This window comes from Pangasianodon hypophthalmus, chromosome 2 (genome assembly GCF_027358585.1).
Source record: "Pangasianodon hypophthalmus isolate fPanHyp1 chromosome 2, fPanHyp1.pri, whole genome shotgun sequence".
NCBI lineage: Eukaryota > Metazoa > Chordata > Actinopteri > Siluriformes > Pangasiidae > Pangasianodon > Pangasianodon hypophthalmus.
In genome coordinates this window covers 21,896,822-21,916,176 of record NC_069711.1, presented here as the reverse complement: position 1 = coordinate 21,916,176, position 19,355 = coordinate 21,896,822, and the positions used below count along the sequence as shown (strand labels likewise).

Genomic DNA, 19,355 nt, shown 5'->3' with positions numbered 1-19,355 from the left:
ATTGGAAAATAATCAACCTCTTGGTGGTAACAGTAAGTCTACATCACGTCAGGCTGCATTGCACCACCTTATGAGTGTTTATTTTCTTATAACGCACACCAAGTGTTTTATTCCTTACTCGCAAAAAGTTAACTACGGTTAACTTTCAACCATAGTTTCAATAAATTTCCATTAGTCAATAACTATATAAGTTATTTACGCATATATCAAATATATTACATTTACACAACTTCTGCCTAATTTGTGTACATAGCAGTTTACTATAAATATAGATATTGGAGCATGCCCAAGCAAGCAGAATGTCAGCTTTGCTAACCACCACCAGACCCTCACGTGCTTTGTAGATGACTGTCAACATAACCCCTTGAGAAGCCTTGACTAAAACAGCAGGTTGGGCCGGTTAGTTTAAAAGCTGTAGCAAGGCCATGATGTTACTTCACAGTATTTGGAAAGGTGAATTGATGCATGTTGCTCAGTGGTTACAATTCTGTGCTAATGACCGGAAAGTCAAATCCCAGAATGCCACACTGTTGGGTCCAAAATAAATAAAACAGAGTTCAAAAGTTTAATAACATATAAATATTTTTAAACAGATTGCAAAAGATGTGTAATAGGTCTGTATTTGGGTGAAACAGAGCTCAGCTGTGGTACCTGTACGTGGTGTTGGGCACATAGATGTCCTTGGCTGGGAACTCCAGGATCTCTCTGGTGGGCCGTACTCGGGTGTCTGGATAAGGCTTGACCTGGAGCAGCTCTGGAGTCAGACAGTAATGTGGGTTCTCAGGAGCAGGAGAGATGTCGATCTTCAGCTGAGCTATAAACATTAAAAAACAATAACAAATAAGTTTCCAGTGATCAAGGTTTCTGAATTGTCTAGTAGCTGCAAGACAAAGATATCAGATGCGTTATATTAAAACCAGCTGTACGCTTCATCGGTACAACTCAGGACATTCATATGCTGGGAAATTTCCCACCATGCACCTGATGAGACTGACGAGTGTTAATTATACAACGAATTCAGCCACTTTGACTTTTACTGTCTTCAAGCAAATGCTTGAAATCAACTTATTCACTAAGCAGTTCAGAAAATATCCCTGACTTGTACTTTGTTTTTATACCTCTACTAACAACCTCTAACAGGATTTTAGCTAAATGGTATTTTTAGACTTTGTGCTAGCATGAGGATATTTTTGATGGAAACCAGAAAGGCCTTCTGTAAGTCTCTCTGAAAAGGGCGCCTGCTAAATGCATTAGTGAAAATTCTGAAAATAAACATGCCAGAGTTTGCTGTTATAGGAAAATGACAGGGAGGTGTGATGAGCCCTGAGGTGAAGTGAACTTAAAGTTACTATGTCAAAGTTGATAATTTTTATTTTTAGTGAATGACACGTCATACCTTTTTATGCATTTGTGGCTGTGTCGTGTTGTGCAGCGTCCTTTAAACAAGTTCTCACTTACATTTTAGCAGCTAAAACAATCATTCTCTCTCTCTCTCCATATTAATAAGACGAAACTATAGAAAGATTACATATTAGAACGAGCACATTAACAACTTTGTGCCGGAAATACTGTCAGAGCTGCTGTTATAGAAAATTATTCAACGCTTTCAGCAGCACATTAAACAGCACTGTGGAATAATAGTAAAATAGATGCTTGGAGAGGAAAAATAAATGATAATGGCATAAGAAAATGAACAGGGCAGTCCAAGTTTATGCCTAATTTCTCTCTCTGGAATCAGGTGTGTGCCTGCTTACACACACAAAAAAAGGAAGGGAATAAACTCCTTTGGTTGCTGTGTGACATTTTCCAACACCACGTACTACAACTTTAATGCTTTAATTAAATTTGTTTAATTTATTTTAATTGGGGTATAATTTAAAACTTATAAGTGAAGACCAGTGATAATATAATAATAGCCTGTGTACTCTTACTCATAAGGCACTTATCTATGATTCATGTCAGCTATCTGTCTGTGTAATACATGCATGTAATGCAGCGGCTGAATTTCATTCAGGCAGTTGAATATTTGTTGTAAATGTCTTTTTTTTTTTTTTTTTTTTTTTTTTAACCTTTTAAGAGTCAATTGAAAACATTCAGCATTAAATTGGGTATTTTCCAAAATGAATCTAGCAAATAAAGCAACTAAATAAAAGCTTCAGTCTTCAAAGCGTACACCAGTACTCTTAAAACAAGTTCAGTGCTTTCATGAAATGTCTCACTTATTAAGAAGACTCTATTACATTTAGCCATAAATTCTGCAAAAATGGATTTCACCCATAACAAAGACCAGATTATGTAACGAAAGCCCCAGACATTAAAAAAAAAAAAGCTTTACGTTAATGAAATCTGTCTGGCATTTCAGAAACACATTTTGTCTCCTTATTTAAGGGGGGGGAAAAAAAAGCCTGTCATGGATATCTGTACTTTTGGCTGGAGTTTTTGTTGCTCTTCTTCTTTCGGCTGCTCCTGTTAGGAGTCGCCACAGAGGATTATTGGTCCGCATATTTGATTTGGCACAGTTTTTATGCCAGATGCCCTTCCTGACCCAACCCTACCCAGTTTTTAATCAGGGCTTGGGACCGGCATTGGGAGTGCACTGTCCAGCGCTGCGGCAGTGAGAACGCCGAGGCCTAACCACTAGTCTTGCCTGGAGTTTTTGTTACTGAGTCAATTTTTTTTTTTTCATGCCCACCTGTAATAGGCCTGAGTCTGCGTAACACTGAAGAGGGCCGCCTCATGTCAGCCAAAAACTTGTAAAGATCCTCATCGCTTAGCCGATCTCCTTCCTACAGCAAACAGAAAAGTGCAATCATTTGAATAATAATTTTAAGACTAAATAAGGTTTTACTCATTCATTTAAAACCTAAGGCTTGTGAAGAAAAAGCTTACATAAATATTAATGCAAGGTCAATAAATATTAACACTTCATCTATGAACGTAGCATATTTTAACCTTTATACTTTACTGTGATGGCAGATAGTTATAGCGAGTTCCTCATGCAGACTGTCATCTCACATCAGTGAAGACTGACCTGTTTGAAGAAGTTGGTGACGGTGAGTGTAGCAGGCCTGAAGCTGGTCAGATTGCAGTACTCATCCCCACTGGTGGTCCTCTCTAAAGAGCGCCGACCCACAATGCTGGAGTTCCTCCGCTCAGACCAGGAACCCTTCCGCTCTGTATTAACATGGAGTAAAATTAAATCAACAAAATTACAACTCACATGAGCATCACCATTAAAATTCTATTTCATGAACAGGTCAAAGATGAGACATGTCCTTCCTGAGTATGAAGCCAGAACATTTTACAGTTAAATAGGTTATTAACAGGCATCAGCTGTATTCCATTCTTCCTTGTCTGTTGACTAAAATATACTAACTATAAAACTATCATTCTGAACACAAAACTGTAATTCAGTATAACAATACAATTCTTCCAATATTTACAAAAAAAGTTACAAAAATTACAAATGTATCTCTGTGATTTTTTTTATTGCAGGGGATCCGGAGCCTATCCCAGGAACATGGGATGCCAGTATACTGGAAGGCACCATGCACACACAGTCACATACTTATTTACACCTAGTGACAATTTTGTTCTCCCCACAGGTGAAACTCCACACAGACGTTAACCTGAGCTCAGGATTGAACTGGAGGACCCTGGAGGTGTGAAGCAGCATTGCAACCTGCTGTGCCACTGTGCTGTCCCATTTTTAAAATTCTATTTAATTGTGTGTGTTGTTTGGAGAATGGTATTCATTTTTGAGCCATATCTGGGTAAAACAAATATCTCTAGGCACTCAGCTTTACCACTTAAAGAAGCAATTTTTAGAGTTCTAACAGTTTTATTTTGGTTGGGCAGGCTGACCTGGCAGGCCCATTTCCAGCTCGGTGTCTCTCTCCAGACTGCCAGCACTGTTGACTATATTCATCAGATGGATGGCGGTCCAAGCGAAGGGCATTCTGTAGCGACCGAGCCTCTGGCAGAACTGCTCCGACTGAGCACGCAGCTTCTCCAGCTTCTCCTTATTCTACAAATACATGTTCACAAATCGTACTGTAACAAATGAAGGAACCATCCCCTTTCACAGAATCACAAAGAGGGAATTATGACGTTGGTGGATTTATTCATAAAAATTCTTACTTTTGCGGCATCTGACTCCTTGAAGACCATGTAAGGCTCTGCACATTCTCCTATGTCCCCCTGCTGCAGGACCTTTTCAAGCTACAAACACACACACACAACAATTTAAAAAAAAATCGGCAAGACAACTTAAACCTGCTGTGTACTTCAACTTTCATGTTCTGTCCACTATTTGCAGTGGATGGACTGCTGACATGGACAATTACATTCAATTATGAGACAATACAATGGCCAAAAAAAAAAATCAAAGAAACCAATCCAAGCCAATAAATGGTCAAGTTAGCAAAATATTATTGATCACTTTAACTACAACAAAACACGATTCATTTATATTATACTACAGTGCTGTTGAATATTCAATTCTGATTGGCCAGAAGGTTTTGGTTAATTTTTTATTTGAGTCTGCGAATAAATCCAAACCCACTGTGCACATGTTAAAAACCTGTGCCTGCTTACAACTTCAGGTAAGGAAGAGAAGAGAAGAGAAGAGAAGAGAAGAGAAGAGAAGCTAACCTTACCTTTATGACCAGGAAGACATCTTGGGAGGGGTAGGTGATGGAGAAGATGGCGGAGCGGGCCAGGGTGGAGATAGCAGCTGTTTGGATGTGAGGACGTAGCATGGCTTTGGTCTGCTCTGAGTTCAGGTCAAAGAAAAAGTTCTCTGATATCTTGGGGAAAAAAAAAAAAAAAAAAAAAAGAACAGTACAGATTTAGAAATGAAGAACAATGTAAGGCCTTGTTTAAAAAGACTGCTGCCCTCTAGTGTTAGACTACAGCAAAGCATAATGACCAAACAAACAGCTGTAATTATTTAAGAAACATCAGAAATAATGGATATAAACTACAGTGTATAAAGTACAGTAGTATAAGTAACTACAGTAGTATATTTGTTGTTTTGGTGCTGTTTTGGATATTATTATGAAATGAGTTCAAAAATGCAGAAATGTCTGGTACTAATGAAATACATTTCATATATACATTGGGTGAACAATATAGAAACCATACAGTATATTACTTCAAAAAAGACCCTTCAGTGCAACACTGAATAATCTGGGTTATGATCAATTTAGCAACTTTGCATCAGCATCAATGTTTTCATCGAAAGCACAGGTAGAACAGCTTACCTTTTTCTTTTCCTTGACATCATATAAGGCCAAACTTGCAAATATTGGCTCGATCTCTATCTCAAACCTTAAAGGGAGAACACACAGTCAGTGAAAAGCAGCAGGTAATATTGCGCTTTAGTGGGGAGAAAAACATAAGAGACGTATTTAACACACTGTCCTGCACTTACTTCAGGGACAAGCACTTGACAAGCAGTCTCTGGCCAAAGTGCTCCTTTGGCACGTCAGGAACACAGTGACGCTCGATTGGCTCCTCCTTCAAAAAAATAAAACAGAAACGAGAAATAAGTGGGAGTCAAATACAAATAGGCAGCTTTGATGTGGAAAACATGATCGAAATTTCCAAAAACAGAGTAGCTACATCACATATACTCACAATCCCTAATAAAGTATACTGTATGTTTTTATAATCCTTAAATCAGCCATGACTTGCCAGAAAACAGGAGACAATTCATTTTTTATGTTCGACACATACATATTTTTATGTGTCTCAGTAAGCTGCAATTTCAGATAGCAGCAAGCGACAAAGCAAAAGAGCAACAAGTGAAGCTGTACGGCTATAATTTCATACAATCTCTAAAGCTTAGAAGGAAGTAGCAGAGGTCGTTGGTGCATTGTGATTATTGCAGCGAGTATAATTAGCTTGCTTTGCTAATGTGCCAACAAAGCCTAACAGGCAACATGTAAATAAAACATTAATTAGTGCATTTTAAATGTGTTTAACTAGGTAGCTTTAGATGCTATATATAGCTACTACTGTTTCTCGGTGAAACTAAAAAAATTGGATAATTCACACCCACAAGCTACACAACTGCAAGAGACAAACTACAAGTGAAATGAGTGATTTGTCGCATGCTAGTATGACTGTAGCTTTAGTCACTAATAATGCTGTTAAAGGTTCGTCACTGAACACATTAACAGAAAGAAATCACTAACACACCTCGTCGAGTGCTGGGTGCAGGGCGAAGAGCTCTCGGTGCCGGTTGCCTTTGCGTTGCTCTTCGTTGTGCCGGTCAATCTCCTCATTCGGCACTCGGTCCAGCAGGTGAGGGAGCAGAGCATCAGGCTGGGAGTTCTTCAGGTCAAATATACTGCATGCCCAACTACCCCGAGGAGTGTCATCTATGGACATGGACCTGCGCTTCAGATCATCCTGTCAAATACACACAAATTATCAATTATCCAAGCTATCTTCTCGTACCTTTTCATTTTCTTAATTCTCTATACACATTTGTTCATTTGTTTCATCAGATCATGGTGAATGGAAACTCTGGGTCGGGGTATTTGTGTGTGTGTGTGTGTGTGTGTGTGCGTGCGCGCAGATGTTTTACCTGATCGTCCTGATAGCTGCTGGGGTCTGGCAGCTCATCTGACTCAAAGACCTGCTTGGGTAAACCTCTCTGCCTCTCCTTCTGCTTGTCCAGCGTGTTGGGGTTAAAGCCTGTACCAAGCTTATGGTACCTGTGCCACCAGTTAATAACACGCATTAAACATCATCCAGATATGTAGTGTATTATTTTGTTTTGAGCCACAATGGCCTATTTGTGTAAACAAACAAAAAAAACTAAATTCTGGTCTGTTGGAGGTTTATTCAATTCTGATCAAATGATCAGCTCTCAAATACTGAATGATGTTTCCTACTTTCGAGAGAAAACTGCATTTAGACACTGAAGGCAAAATATGTTAAATACTGTCTTACGTCTAAATAAAAGTAATTTACTTAAATATTGTCTAAAATCACAATTAAATAATGTTAAATGATGCTAACTAAGGACCAACGAATGGTCACTGATGGGGTAGTGTTGATTTTCCTATAACCACATGTCCCGAAGGCTTTTATTCCGCTTACACCACAGCAATTCAACAACAATTATAATTTCTTATTTATTAAAGAATGACGCACTGTACTTTTATTCATTTATAGTTACGTTTAATGTTGCGGAATGTCCGCAAAACAAGTTACTGCGTGCAACATCTGCTGTCCTAAAGACCTTTCCGTGTCAGAAAACTTAAAGTTACAGCTTTACCTCTGGCTGTACCAAAGAGCTGACACTGAGGACTCTACATCTCCTTACATACAATGTCATCATATCCACAATTACACACATTATTTTTGATAAATAACATGTTTTCCATCTGTTTTCAGTCTGTTACTACACAAACAATAACATATTAGAACAAGCACATTAATCTAAAGCTGTGAACCACTGTTATAGGAAGTGAATCAACACCGAAAACTCAGCAGCACTGTCGTATAAATGTTGTCAAGTGTTTGTTTTGAAATTTCATACTGCATTGGAGGATGCCAAGCACTGCAGTTTGTAATCGCAGTCCAAATGGCATGATGTGATTTAGACTGGAGGAAATCTTTCACACTCTGTACCACAACGTAGGCTTTGTGATCCTGAATCCTCGTGATTTGGCTATAAACAACCCTGTAACTGTGGCTTGTATAGTGCTGCTCTTCAGGACACAGGCTACTAAGTTAAAATAAAATTTCAAAAAAAAAAAAAAAAAAAGTAAGACATAAGAAGCTGTACAAGAAACATGATCTATACAAGTGAGAATTCAGAGAACAGAACAGGTGAAATTACAGTGGATTGAGGACAGTCTAATTACTCATTAGTAGCCTGTAATTACTCTTAAATAGCATATATTTAAAGAACGGTCTAATGAACACCGACTCACCGTTTTAAGAGAAAGATCGAAATGTGAGTTTTCTGAGAGAATCAGGGGCAAGGACACTCAAAAAATAGAGTGAGAACAGGATGGGTACATGCATGAGTACAAAAAAGAAACCTCTTTTTCAGAGATTTCATTATATCATTATATACAATCGTTCACAAACTATTTAATGTTTCAGTCCTTCATGCTTTCTGAGGTGTTGTGTAAGCTCACAGGTTTTGTTTGTGTTCTCTCTTTCTTGTCTTTCCACTCTGCAGGTTTGTAGATATGATCACATGACTAGTCCTTGCAAGTCTTCATCAGGTTTGTCCCACTTCCTCACCAAACCTACCCAAATTTCCAAAAGTAGCCAATACTGAGAGGCAAGAGAATCTCATATAGAGAGAGTCGATAATCTTGCCATGTGTGACACTGTGGATTGTGTTATATATAGTACACAGTATAGTGTTAATATAGTGCCTATACTGAACACATTTCTCTTATACAGTATTTCCTTTTCACCTGTTCAACTTGTGGAATTTGTGTCATCTCACGAATTCTCCTAAACAATAACAATAACTTTTGTAAAGCAAGCTGAAGTAAGAAAAGAGTGCAAAGAAATCTGAGTGTCTTACTTGCGGTTGACGATGGCCCAATCCTCAGTGTAGGATCTGATACAGTCACGGACATGTGCATCGTTGTCACTGAAAAGTGATTAACAAATGAAGTCACATGGGGATCGACATTAACTACATTCACCACGAGTATAAAAACAGCTGTGAGGAACGTACTCTATTAATAGTAACACAAATTTGAGATGGGAAAAAGCCCATACATTCTTACTGAACCAAACTCAGTCCTTATGGTAAAACAGGATGTGATGCATTAAGCAAATGCAGTCCCATTGCCACAAGAGTTCTGTATTCTAAAGGAAACTACGCATTAACTGAAAAGAAAAAGAAAACCCAGTGAAATGAAAATAAGGAAAAACAAGTCAAGCTGGCATGACTGAGTTATGGCCAGTGAAATTAAAGCAGAAAGGAAAGTTGTTCATAAATACATGAGTATCAGGCAGGATAAGGAGGAGTTCTCATTCACTCTTAAGGATAACAGACAGGCATTTCAAGAAACAACAGAGCGAGTCGACAGCGTGGGAAGCTTTACTGAAGGAAAAAAATTTTTAAAAAAAATAAATAAAAAATAACCGGACCGAAGAGGAAATACAATGTGTATGAGAAAAGCTGTGCTAAGGGACTCAAGTCTCAACTCACCATCAAGACCCACACACTGAATTATACCATACACCAGAAGGACAAATTACTGAATAAAGCCCTCTGCAAATCTTGTCTGTGCAACAACACTGTGCATCTCATCTGTTAGACAAGATTATGTGGTAAAATTATTTTTTTTTAATGTCACATTTAATTAAAACCACTTCCATTTTCTTGTACTGTACAATATTAATTCTATATTTAAGAATAATTTTTAATTCTACTGCATCTTTTATTTTACTCTTTGTGTATACTCTCTTTGTGAGTATACAGCGGTTCAAGCTACCATGCACATGAAATTGTACTCTAGAAATAATGTTCATAATGACTGTAGTATTAGAAGCATTAGTATCAGTAGTGTTAGTATTATTAGTATCAGTATAGTAGTAGTTGTAGTAGCAGTAATAGTACTAGCAACATTATTAGTGTAAGTAATAGATGCTTTACAGTAGTAGAGTATTACTGCTAGTAGCATTAGTTGTAGCATTAGCTGTAGAAGTAGTAGTAGAATAGTAGGAATAGCAACATTAGTAGAATAAGTAGCAGCAGAAGTAGCAGTAGTAGAGTATTATTACTAGTAGCATTACATGTAGTGTTGGTAGTGGTGGTAGTATTAATAGCATTGATGGTAGTAGTAGTAGTACTAGTAGAGCATTGGTACTAGTAGCATTCATAATAGCATTAGTAGTAGCAGTAGTAGTAGTAGTACAAGAAGTTAGTAGTATTACTGACAGGTAGTAGTTGTAGTAATAACAGTAGTGGTAGTTGTATTGGTGGTAGTAGTAGTAATAACAGTAGTAGTAGAGGTAGTGGTAGTAGTACTGGTAGTGGCAGTAATAGGATTAGTAGTGGTAGCAGTCTAGGTGGTAGCAGTAGTAGTACTGGTAGTGTTATTAGTATTGTTAGCAGTAGTAGTAATAGTAGTATTGGTAGTGGCAGTAATAGTATTAGTTATGGTAATGGTAGTAGTACTGTTAGTAGTAGTAATAGTAGTATTGGTAGTGGCAGTAATAGTATTAGTTATGGTAATGGTAGTAGTACTGTTAGTAGTAGTAATAGTAGTATTGGTAGTGGCAGTAGTAGTATTAGTTATGGTAATGGTAGTAGTACTGTTAGTAGTAGTAATAGTAGTATTGGTAGTGGCAGTAGTAGTTTTAGTAGTGGTAGTGTTAATAGTAATAGTTGTAAATTTTTATTTGTAAATAATTTTGCTAATTCCATTTTTGTTTTTATTGAATTCAACATAACTGGATATTTTTGTATAAACGCATGCCATGGAAAAGTTTAAGAGGGGTGAAAACCTATGCAAGGCACTGTACTTCACTTGGCTTTAATTATCTTCATCTCTGTGTCAAGCAGAGACAAATCTGCATATCACAAATGCAGTACACTGGACATGAACACACATCACACACGCACCCTTCCTCTGGCACTGCCTGGCCCAGCGTCCGGCACTCTCTGGGTGTGTAAATTACTTCAATATCATCTGGAGGAAACTCGATGAGGTCTCTCAGAGGTCCCGACTCAATGATGGGTGGATGAGTGATCAAATACTCCTCAAAGTCCACTGGCTCCACCGCCTCGGTCAATGGCACCTAGAGATAGAAAGGAAGAGGGGAGGAGAGAGGGAAAAAAAAAAAAAAAAAAAAAAAAAAGGAACAAAGACATTAAAACAGTCTTATATTATATAAGTCTATATAATAATCCTAAGTCTATGTTGTAAGTAACTTTAAAAAGTTTGTATATTTTTTTATATTTTTATATTTATTATTTTCATTTCTTTAAAATAAGGATTTGTTCATTTTAATCATCTTCTGTTATATTCTTTCAACACTTCTTTATTAAACCATGTGGGAGGTTTTGTTTGCTCAGCTTGGCACTGCAGTAAGTGACTCTTTATCCAGCAATTGGAGACGTACAAGTTGGAAGTTCAGGGGAAAAATTTAGCTTACATATATTTTATAAATATATAAATCTGACTTATTCAAGTACTAAAATTAATAAACATCTAGCTATAAATATAGTGTTCACATAACTACATGCATGTGAAGTTGAAACAATATTCTGCCTGATTTTGACCTTTGAACTGTACTAATAATTGATGTTTTATTTCAAGTTTTCTCTTGTACGTTATTTTTACAGCTTTCAAAAACACCCCTAACTAACTCCTTTCCCCCCATTTCTATTTCCTTCTTTCCTGGGATCTTGGATGAATGTAGCGTAAACCTTGTGGTTTAGTGGTTAAGCCTTTGAGCTAAAGATCAGAATGTCTTCAGTTCAAATCCCAGCACTGCCAAGCTGCCATGGTTGAGTGCTTGAGAAAGACCCTTAACTTTCAACTGCGCAGCTGTATCCTGTCTCAACTGTAAGTCGCTTCGGTTTAAAATGTCAGCCAAATGAACAAATGCACCCGACTTGAGGGATGCTATCCTTTTATTGGCGCTTTTATTGGCTATCCTTTTATCCTTTTATCACAACACCTGGATAAATAAGGGCGTGTTTCAAGTAAATGTGACATATGAGGGTAAATTGTGGTGGCACATAAAAATGACATGTAATATATTGACTAGTGGGTGTGAGCTTGCTTCAGTTGTGCTCAAAACACCACTTTTTTTAATCAAACACATTAGTTTATTACAGGAACTCAATTCTACACATTAATGAGTAAGGGTCAGTATTCTAAAAGGTTAATATTAAAATTGTAACGTACCACAAAACATCAAGAATAGACGTGATGGATAATTACCAAAAGCTCAAAACTGAATATATACAGGAGAGATGAGAAAAAGGACCACTGTTCCTAGAACCAGATGAAGTTATAAATAGTTGTTGTGCTTCACTCACAGAGTTGCTCGCTGAATTCCCCCCCATGTGGAGATTTTTGAGGAGTTGAGGGGAACCTCCATACTGACCAGCGATCTGCTTCCTCACCTCCGCGGCTACAGTCCTGAATAATAGAGAGACAGAGTCAAGTTTGAGTGTCATGCTTCAAAAAAAAAAAAAAACAACAATGAGACATTGAATCGATAACTACTCCATGACAAAGCACTTTGAGTGAAGAACATGCCTAAATGTGCTGTGAACATCCTCAGGGCTTCATCAGAAACCATGAAACACACACTTCTGAAAATCTACCTGCCGTAACCTACAATATCATACAATAGGAAAGGCTCGGTGACTGTGATCAGGCCCAGAAACACAAAAGGTTTACACTCAGTGCGCTGACAAAATGGCCTACATTCTAGATATCACAGACAACAGGAAGATTTTTTAAATTAGGTTTCATTTGTGCCTCACAGAGAACTTGCGAAAGCTTGTAAAGAGATCAGGGATTATTCTTAACCAACATAACAATATGATACAGAAAGAGGCCTTTACAAGCCTGGGCTAGTTATATGGCTAATTGGGGCTTTATATAGGTTTAACAGTCAAAAGTTAGTGCACACCTGATCATCACATCCATATGTGGTTCTTCCACAAACTGCTGAAACAAAGCTGCAAGCACACAATTGTATAAATGTCTTTGTAGGCTGTAGCGTTACAATTTCCCTTCACTGGAACTAAGAGGCCCAAACATGTTCCAGCATGACAATGCCCTTGTGCACATGAAGACATGGTTTGCCAAGAACTCAAGTGGCCTGTGCAGAGCCCTGACCTCAATCCCACTGAACCTTTGGGAAGGATTCGGAAAGCCTACAGTGCGCCAGGCCTCTTCGCCCGACATCGCTAATGCTCTTGTGGATGAATGAGCACAAATCCCCATAGCCATGCTCCAAAATCTAATGAAATGGCTTCTCTGAAGAGTGGAGGTTATTATAACAGCAAAGGGGGACTAAATCTGAAATGGGATGTTCAACAAGCACATATGGATGTGATGGTCAGGTGTCCACAAAATTTTGGACATATAGTGTACATGCAAAAAGACATAGTCCCTACGGCTAAACTATCAAATAAATGCAAGTTAAGGCCATCGGTTCTTTCCTATTGTGAAAAAACATTGCATCTAGAGACCCTGTGGCTATTATTCTATTCACCCCATCTTTAATCTATTCAAGAAAACTGCACAGTTCCCCCACACACACCCTCTATACGCCTCACAGCCCTCCAGGCACAAACCCAGACACTTCTTAGATCCTTACAGAAAAACACCTGCATCAGTAGAACAAAAGTCAAATTTATAGCAGCCATCTAAGCGTCTACTAAAGCAACACAGGCCCAAAGAAGAGTAAAGCAGAGTCTGGGGAAGAAGCTGCAAGTTTAGTTTTATGAGTGCCATGAAACAATTATAACATTTTGGCTGAAAATTATTTGTTGTAAAAATTATTTTAGGTAACATGCTACTTGTGTTTTTTCTGTTAATTTTATACCGCTTTTGTGATGTGATCAGTACGAGACACATACAATTAATTATGGACATTAAACATGCATTCATTTCATTAACAGCTTTATCCTGCTCAGGGTCATGGTGGATCCGGAGCCTATCCCTGGGACAGTCGGCATGAGGTGAGAATACACCCTGGACGCGATGCCAGTCTATTGCAGGAAACCAGAAATTAAATATATTGCTTAATAAGCTTAATTTATGATTTGTCACTTAGACTTTAGAAATCAGCAGGTATGCGTCAAATAAAAAACATTACAGATGGTACCAATCCAATACCCGGGATTAATGCAATCCTGTGACAAAGCTTCCAAAGATTGGAATTGGATTTGGGAGGGTTTTTTTTTTTCTTTTTTTAAACAGGAAATGTTTTACATATAAAGAGACTTGACTGTATTTTTGTTAGATTGATTTTTATTATATTTACACTGTATTATATTTACTATATTTGGATTGATTTTTTTGTGTACAAGATGCAGCTTTGTTCAGTCGTGTTTAGCATGCTTAGTAGTTTTTAAAGAAAAGAAATTTGGATGGATAACAATATTGAGTGATACACAAGGTTTTAATATCAGTACTGGGGGAAAAAAATATAATAAATACACTGCCTGGCCAAAAAAAAAAAGTCACACAATCTAATATTTTGTTGCACTGAATTTAGCTTTGATTATGGCACGCATTCGTCCTGGCATTGTTTCAACAACCTTATGCAACTTCACAACATTTATTTCCATCCAGAGTTGCATTAATGTTTGGCTGAGATCTTGCATTGAGGACAGGAGAGTCGGACCACTCCGTAAAGTCTTCTCCAGCACATCCCAAAGACTTTCAATGGGCTTAAGGTCAGGACTCTGTGGTGGCCAATTCATGTGTGAAAATGATTCCTCATGCTCCCTGAACGACTCTTTCACAAGTTAAGCCTGATGAATCTTAGCATTTTCATCCTGGAATATGCCTGTGCCGTCAGGGAAGAAAAAGTCCATTGACGGGATAACCTGGTCATTCAGTACATTCAGGTGCTCAGCTGACTTCATTTTATCGCCACACAATGAGGCTGAGCCTCGACCTGACCAGCTGATGCAACCCCAGATCATAACACTGCCTCCAGAGGCTTGTACAGTAGGCACTATGCATGATGGGTGCATCACTTCATGCATTTCCCTTCTTACCCTGACACGCCCATTGCTTTGGAATAGGGTAAATCTGATTTTATCAGACCACATGACCTTTTTCCATTGCTCCACAGTCCAGTCTTTATGCTCCCTAGCAAATTGAAGTCATTTTTCCCTGATTAGCCTCACTAACAAATGGCTTTCTTGTGGCCACACAGCTGTTTAGTCCAAATCCTGTAAGTTCTCATCACATTGTGCGTGTGGAAATGCGCTTACTTTCACTATTAAACATAGTCGTGAGTTCTCCTGGCGATTTTTTTACGATGTGACATCACCAAGCGTTTTAAAGATCTCCGATCACGATCATTCAAGATTTTTTTCCGACTACATTTCTGCTGTAAAGGTGACGGTTCACCAATATCCTTCCAGGCTTTAATAATGCACTGGACATTTCATAACCCAGTTCCAGTGATCTCAGCAATCTCCTTAGTTGTTTTCTTTGCTTGATGCAGGCCAACAATTATCCCGTTCAGTAACATCTTTTCCACGACCACGGGATACGTAATCTGCGATGGGTGTTTAAGAAATGAGAAGCTACACACTGCATCAGTTAAGGTTAAAAGAATTGTTGCCAGCTGAAACATAATCACTGCAGTAATGATCCAATCATAGGCTCTTAAGTATTTGCTTATTTAAACCCAAACAGCAACCTTTTTTTTGGCCAGGCAGCGTATATGATCAATAGATTCACCCTTGACGAGAAAGTCAGTAGCGTAACTAGATGCTACAATTCAACAAAAATGCTAAAAGATATTTGCTACAGCCATTCTCATTTATAAGCCACAGTAAACCGAGGATTTGTTGGTTAATTCACATCAATAATTCGCTTTTTTGCAGCCCTAGTATAAAACCTGTTATGGTCTCCACTTGTATTTTTTGTGGCTGCATGCCAGCACGTCCTCTCTCTGCTCATTGTCTTTGGGCGTTTATGACTTTATGAATATGTTACGCATTCAAACACTGTATTTGTGATTATGCTAGTAACACTGTAGAATATGAGCAAAAACCCACATGACTGAAGATGCCTGAAATTATTAGACACTAATAGAAACAGTCTGATGCAGTGATTCGACTGTTGCTCTTAGCCATCCTGAGTACCTGAGACTGGACGGAAAGAGCCATTTAGCCATTAGATACAGTGCTCACTGCATATTAAGACCCACTGCAATGTCAGTATTTCAAAGGCCAAGTAACAGATGCTATATGGCAGAGGACCTTTTCCCCCCAAACAGTGGAGGTTACAGAGCCAACACCACATGGCCAGTGGCCTTGTTGATTTTGGTCAGGCCTTTATTTAGTCTAGACATTCCTTGACAAACCTAAGAAAATTAGCTCAAGAGTCTGGTGTTTACTAAGACACTGGGTTAAAACTTTCAGTTTCACGTTTCACGGCCTGATTGCCGAGACAGTTCCAGTACAAACTGTGCACATGATTGCAATGACACTTCAAGCAGAAACAAAACATAAGGATAAGATCTTGTTTTCCAAAGCTGTGAAACAGCTTTACCTTTTTTTGTTTTCTCTAAAATGGAACACTAGCAGAAGGGTTTTACTTTCATTTTTATTCTGTGAGCTTTGACTGGAACAAATAGTGTCTAGGCTACCTTAACAGGAATATCCATATCCATGCTCTACTTGGCACAGATATGTAGCAAATAAGCTGTTTAAAAATTCCCTCCTAGTGCAAAAAAGATGGTGGTTTAGCATTTTCTGTCAGCATACTATTTTGATCTTCCATGCCTATAGCAATAAAAAAAAAAAAAAAAAAAAAAAAAAAAAAAAAAAATCTCCCAAATGGAAGAGTCAAGGGAAAAAAAAAAAAACACTCCAAAATGGGAGGGCTGATTATATAGTAATGTCTCTGCTTGTCAAGGAAATTTGGTCACATGGAAATCAAGCCCACTTTACAGCCTAAGGGAAAAAAAAAACTGAAGGGAAAAAAAAAAAAAAAAAAAAAAAAAAACCACAACAACATACAGTGATTTTGCAACATCAACCCAAACTGATTTAATCTTCTTATCAGAGACCATGGAAAACACAAGAGGATCTTCTGAACAAAACAAAAGCCTGAGAACTTAATTATCAAATGTAGGAGTATAATAGTTGGATAACTTATGCCAGATGTCAAGACTGGTCATCTAGACAACAGAAATTAACGAATAACTTCCTGTACTGTCCAAGAAATGTCTGTCAAACTCTTAGTAAAGAATCTGATTTATAAGTGAATCAGGTAACATTTGTGAAAAATAGGTCTCTAACAGTTAAATAGGTGCAGCTGAATAAGCTTTGACATTTTTTTTGTTTGTTTGTTTGTTTGTTTGTTTTACCATTTCCACCCATGTAGACAAAGCTCCGCCCCCAAAACTAATGTTATCTAGAGTTACCCACAAGGACTGTCATGACATCACTTTCAAGCACACTCGGACAGTCAACTTCTTGAAAGCCAAGTTACAACTCTGTAAGCATGCAACTTCTCCGCATAATGATTTAAGAGGAGGTTAAGGTAAGTGTTTGGGGCGTGTTTATAAAATGACTGACAAGAGGCCAACCCCAATACAAACAAACATTCCGAACCGAAGGCAGGTTTCCAAACTGGTTTTTTGGTTTTTTTTCCAGCTATGTAATACAATTATTCTGAGACAATGGTTTATACTTTTTTTTAATCATTTCTACATAATATTCCACGTTATTTGTATTAGTAAAAAAATGAAAAATATTGCCTATTGCACCTTTCAATCCCATTTCTGAAACCACTTCAGGAGGTCTGAGATTAATTCAAGCCAGATGTTATAAAACTGTAAATACACTGATCTCAAAGAAAACTCTTCCCAATTACGTCATGAAAACGTCATCTGGGACTGCCGAAGCTTTAAAGCAGCACAAATAAAAACTGATGCGGCTATCACTGTTTGCATAAAACCACAGCAAACATGAAACACCCAGGACATTGTTGGTCAAGTGTTATGAGCTGATTTGTATAACAACCAGATTTCAGTCGAGTGCACTGCAACATGTCTGACTAAAATCTTTACCAGGCGTACAAATGATAGCTTTTATAATAATAACAAATGCTCAGTGACGAATAAATAACCGTAAGCATTAAAATGTAGAATATGTCATGAGCCTAACCTGTATGTTTGGTGTGGTCATGGGACATGGTGTGGTGAACAGTCTCTTTAGTTTACCAAGAATGGTGTGAAAAATAAGTGGGCAGAAACGCCTAGTCGAGAGAGGTCAGAGGAGATTGGCCAGACTGGTTCAAGCTGGCAGAAGCAGAAAGGTTATAGTAACTGAAATAATCACTCTTTACAACCATGGTGAGCAGAAAAGCAAGTCAGAATGCACAACCTTGAGGCATACGGGCTACAACTGGAGACAATCACATAGAATTGCAATCCTGTCAGCCAAGAACAGGAATCTGAAGCTACAGTGTGCACAGGCTCACAGAAACTGGACCTTTCAAGATTGGAAAAAAAGACACAGGAAAGTTTTTCACTCTTTATTAATGAACAACCTGTCATAGGATGAGTTCATAGCTGCATTTAATGCTGTGGAGCATCCAAAAATTATCACTTACATTATTACGGGCAATAAGTTCATTTTAAAAGAATAATATAAGAATATATATAATAATAATACATGACCTCAAACAATTTAAAATAAATACTGCGACAAACACAATACCTGAATAAAGCACAAAAACACAAACAGATGTGTGCAGTTTGAAACATCTGATCCTCTGACAAAGAGGGTTTTTAGGAATGATCACAGGACAATCTCTACAACGAATCAGGCTATAGGCTCAGCCATATCATCCTGGAAAACTACATACCATGAGGCCATGTGTTTCCTCTTTTAAAAGTCCATATTTTACCCTAAAAGATTACAGACATCACTGAGTTGGGCTGCCATGAAAGCAGTAGAACAGCTGCCCCATTAACACAAGCAACTCTTACTATAAAGACACACTACATAAAAATATCCACACTGAGCTACTGTCATTGTTTACAATCATTTATAACACAGTGCAGTTAAATTCTCAAATCTGATTGGCCAAAAGGTGTTCATTACTTTTCTATGACGGGTTTATATTAATGCGTTTACTCTAATACATTATCGTTTCTATAGTAACCACTCATTCACAGGGACATGTACGGCTGAGACGCCACATAATCTAAGCATAATAATAAACTTATTAATTCAATAAGTTAAAATAATTTGTTACAATATTTATTTATTTAACAAATAAAAACATATAATCTTTGATGTGGTGAAACATTTAAGTAAGGAGTCTCCAGTGCCAGTGCTTTGGAACAGTAAGTTTTAATGCATTAAAAAAAATTAATTGCTGCCGAACTGCTGCTGTATAAGAGGAAGAAAACGTACTGTTGTGTTTTATTCCTTACATATAGCATGTGTGCTACAGAATGTTAAAGCGATAGCGTACTGAGATATCAGCTAGACCTTGATGAAATGACAACAGGTTCAATTTGATTTTCTATACTTATTTAACTGATTTTGGATTAAACCATGTCCTCTGAGGCCAGTGTGTGTTTATTTAACCGTGATATATCAGTCCCTTATCTGTTAGCTACATTACTAC

General features: G+C 37.7%; 1 protein-coding gene across 26 annotated transcripts in view; it reads right to left on the bottom strand.

Moving 5' to 3' along the window:
- Positions 1-19,355, bottom strand: part of dock7 (dedicator of cytokinesis 7) — a 63,520-nt gene that overhangs the window by 41,083 nt on the left and 3,082 nt on the right. For all 26 annotated transcript variants that reach the window (XM_053230669.1, XM_053230653.1, XM_053230658.1 and 23 more), the window contains exons 2-14: positions 12,044-12,146; positions 10,619-10,794; positions 8,564-8,632; positions 6,596-6,725; positions 6,205-6,417; positions 5,435-5,520; positions 5,265-5,331; positions 4,659-4,808; positions 4,141-4,221; positions 3,865-4,027; positions 3,032-3,174; positions 2,693-2,786; positions 652-814 (exon numbers count right to left, since the gene is read on the bottom strand). In XM_053230669.1, coding sequence (XP_053086644.1) covers positions 652-814; positions 2,693-2,786; positions 3,032-3,174; positions 3,865-4,027; positions 4,141-4,221; positions 4,659-4,808; positions 5,265-5,331; positions 5,435-5,520; positions 6,205-6,417; positions 6,596-6,725; positions 8,564-8,632; positions 10,619-10,794; positions 12,044-12,146 — 1,638 coding nt within the window. The remainder of the gene's footprint in view (positions 1-651; positions 815-2,692; positions 2,787-3,031; positions 3,175-3,864; positions 4,028-4,140; positions 4,222-4,658; positions 4,809-5,264; positions 5,332-5,434; positions 5,521-6,204; positions 6,418-6,595; positions 6,726-8,563; positions 8,633-10,618; positions 10,795-12,043; positions 12,147-19,355) is intronic.